This window comes from Sardina pilchardus, chromosome 16, assembly GCF_963854185.1.
Source record: "Sardina pilchardus chromosome 16, fSarPil1.1, whole genome shotgun sequence".
In the NCBI taxonomy this organism is placed as follows: Eukaryota; Metazoa; Chordata; class Actinopteri; order Clupeiformes; family Clupeidae; genus Sardina; species Sardina pilchardus.
The window spans coordinates 31,822,228-31,824,727 of record NC_085009.1 but is presented as its reverse complement, the minus strand read 5'-3'; the positions used below and the strand labels follow the sequence as shown (position 1 = coordinate 31,824,727).

At 47.8% G+C, this 2,500-nt stretch overlaps 1 protein-coding gene across 1 annotated transcript in view; it reads left to right on the top strand.

Annotated features, from left to right (window-relative positions):
* dock11 (dedicator of cytokinesis 11) overlaps window positions 1–2,500 on the top strand; it is a 158,154-nt gene that overhangs the window by 85,475 nt on the left and 70,179 nt on the right. The window contains exons 33-34 of the mRNA XM_062516401.1: window positions 1,156–1,228; window positions 1,697–1,779. Of these exons, the coding sequence (XP_062372385.1) occupies window positions 1,156–1,228; window positions 1,697–1,779 (156 nt within the window). The remainder of the gene's footprint in view (window positions 1–1,155; window positions 1,229–1,696; window positions 1,780–2,500) is intronic.

Below are 2,500 nucleotides of genomic sequence, written 5' to 3'. Positions count from 1 at the left end.
CCAGCACACCATCTATTCACACCCTTACCATCAGGGAGAAGGTTCAGGAGCATCACATGCAAAACATCACGCTTTAGGGATAGTACCTATCCACAAGCTATTCGCCACCTGAACATGCACTAAGTACTTTATGGGTTATTTCATAACCTGGGTTACCTCTCTTTGCACTTGCACAACTGAACTGAACTGCTGCTTTTCTGTGATCCTTGCACTTTTTCTTGTGTATTAAGTGTTGCTACCCCTGCGATATTGTGTTGTCATTATGTGTGTTATACAGTATGTGAGCATACCAAAACACATTCCTATCAATTGTATACTGTTGAAATGGCTATAATAAACTTGAACTTGAACACACACACACACACACACAGACACACACACACGTCTGCCACAGGCTATGGACTCCTAGTGAGTACACACACACACACACACACACACACACACACACACACACATACACACACATACTGTACACACACACACACACACACACACATACACACACACACACACACACATTTGCATTTGTCATCATCCATCATCAGCCGTTGTTTATTCATGCTGAGCATTAAGTTCTTTCACAACCATGAGTTCACAGAGCTTTTCACCACAAATTGTTTTTTTTGGCCAGTTTTTTTGGCTTCCAACTAGTGATGTATTAATCTTGGACCTTCTGAGAGGACCTGTCCAAGCCCTGGTGTAGTCCCTTAAACTACATGTCCCATGATCCTCCAGGGCTCTAGAGAGGACCTGTCCAAGCCCTGGCGTAGTCCCTTAAACTACATGTCCCATGATCCTCCCGGGCCCTAGAGAGGACCTGTCCCAGCCCTGGTGTAGTCCCTTAAACTACATGTCCCATGATCCTCCAGGGCCCTAGAGAGGACCTGTCCCAGCCCTGGTGTAGTCCCTTAAACTACATGTCCCATGATCCTCCAGGGCCCTAGAGAGGACCTGTCCCAGCCCTGGTGTTGTCCCTTAAACTACATGTCCCATGATCCTGCAGGGCCCTAGAGAGGACCTGTCCCAGCCCTGGTGTAGTCCCTTACCTAAGAATTCGTCAGATCATCCTGAGCTTGAGGCTGAATTCTGTCTACCTCACATTGTCTACATGTGGGCTGAATGATGGCTTAAACTACATGCCCCATGATCCTCCAGGGCCCTAGAGAGGACCTGTCGATGTCTGGCACAGATAACCGAAGAGCAAGTACAATCATTGACAAGGAGCCAGGTCAGTGAGTTTGTTTGTTTTAGGTGTGTGATTTTCTGCTAAATCTGTAGTGTATGTGCATGTATATGCGTGGCTGTGTGTGTTCACATACGAGTGTGTGTATCTGTCAGTGTGCACTGCTCAACTATGTGTGTGTTCACATACGAGTGTGTGTATCTGTCAGTGTGCACTGCTCAACTATGTGTGTGTTCACATACGAGTGTGTGTTTCTGTCAGTGTGCGCTGCTCAACTATGTGTGTGTTCACATACGAGTGTGTGTTTCTGTCAGTGTGCACTGCTCAACTATGTGTGTGTCTCTCTCTGTACCTGTGTCTTGTGTGTATATTGTGTAAAAATAGAGTTGTGCACATTTAACATTTGCATGTGTACTTACTTGTGCCCTTGTGTGCGTGCGTGCATGCGTGTGCGTGTGTGTGTGTGTGTGTGTGTGTGTGTGTGTGTGTGTGTGTGTGTGTATCTGTGTGTAGGTATCATATCTCAGAATGGTCACTCTGTGCGGCGGGAGGACTCGCGAGGCTCTCTGTTCATGGATGCACCAGACAGCGCTGAGGTAAAGCTCTCTTTTGATTGGACAGCGCTGAGGTAAAGCTCTCTTTTGATTGGACAGCGCTGAGGTAAAGCTCTCTTTTGATTGGACAGCGCTGAGTTAAAGCTCTCTTTTGATTGGACAGCGCTGAGGTAAAGCTCTCTTTTGATTGGACAGCGCTGAGTTAAAGCTCTCTTTTGATTGGACAGCGCTGAGGTAAAGCTCTCTTTTGATTGGACAGCGCTGAGGTAAAGCTCTCTGTTGATTCGACAGCGCTGAGGTAAAGCTCTCTGTTGATTCGACACGTGGGCTGTCAAACTGGTTGAATCTGTGTAACCAAATCTAGATAGATTTACTCGCTTCACGTCTTGGGCTCATTCCAATCCCTACTGCTGTCTACGAGCCTGACCAGCCAGAGCCGCATCAAGATGTAGAGTCTGGGAACTCACCGTAGGCAGCCGCAGGGCTCAATCGGAGGGGTGGGATGAACCATAGCAGGGCTCAATCGGAGGGGTGGGATGAACCATAGCAGGGCTCAATCGGAGGGGCGGGATGAACCATAGCAGGGCTCAATCGGAGGGGCGGGGTAAACGGTTGTCTTTCAAATTCCCTTTCCACGCAATAGGATAGTGCTACAACCAATCATCTTCTTGTTTTCAAGTAGCCGGATGGGGAAATCACGCGTAACGGATGGTCGCAAATTATGGTCTCAAGTCAGTCATCACTATGTTAAGCCCACCCAACG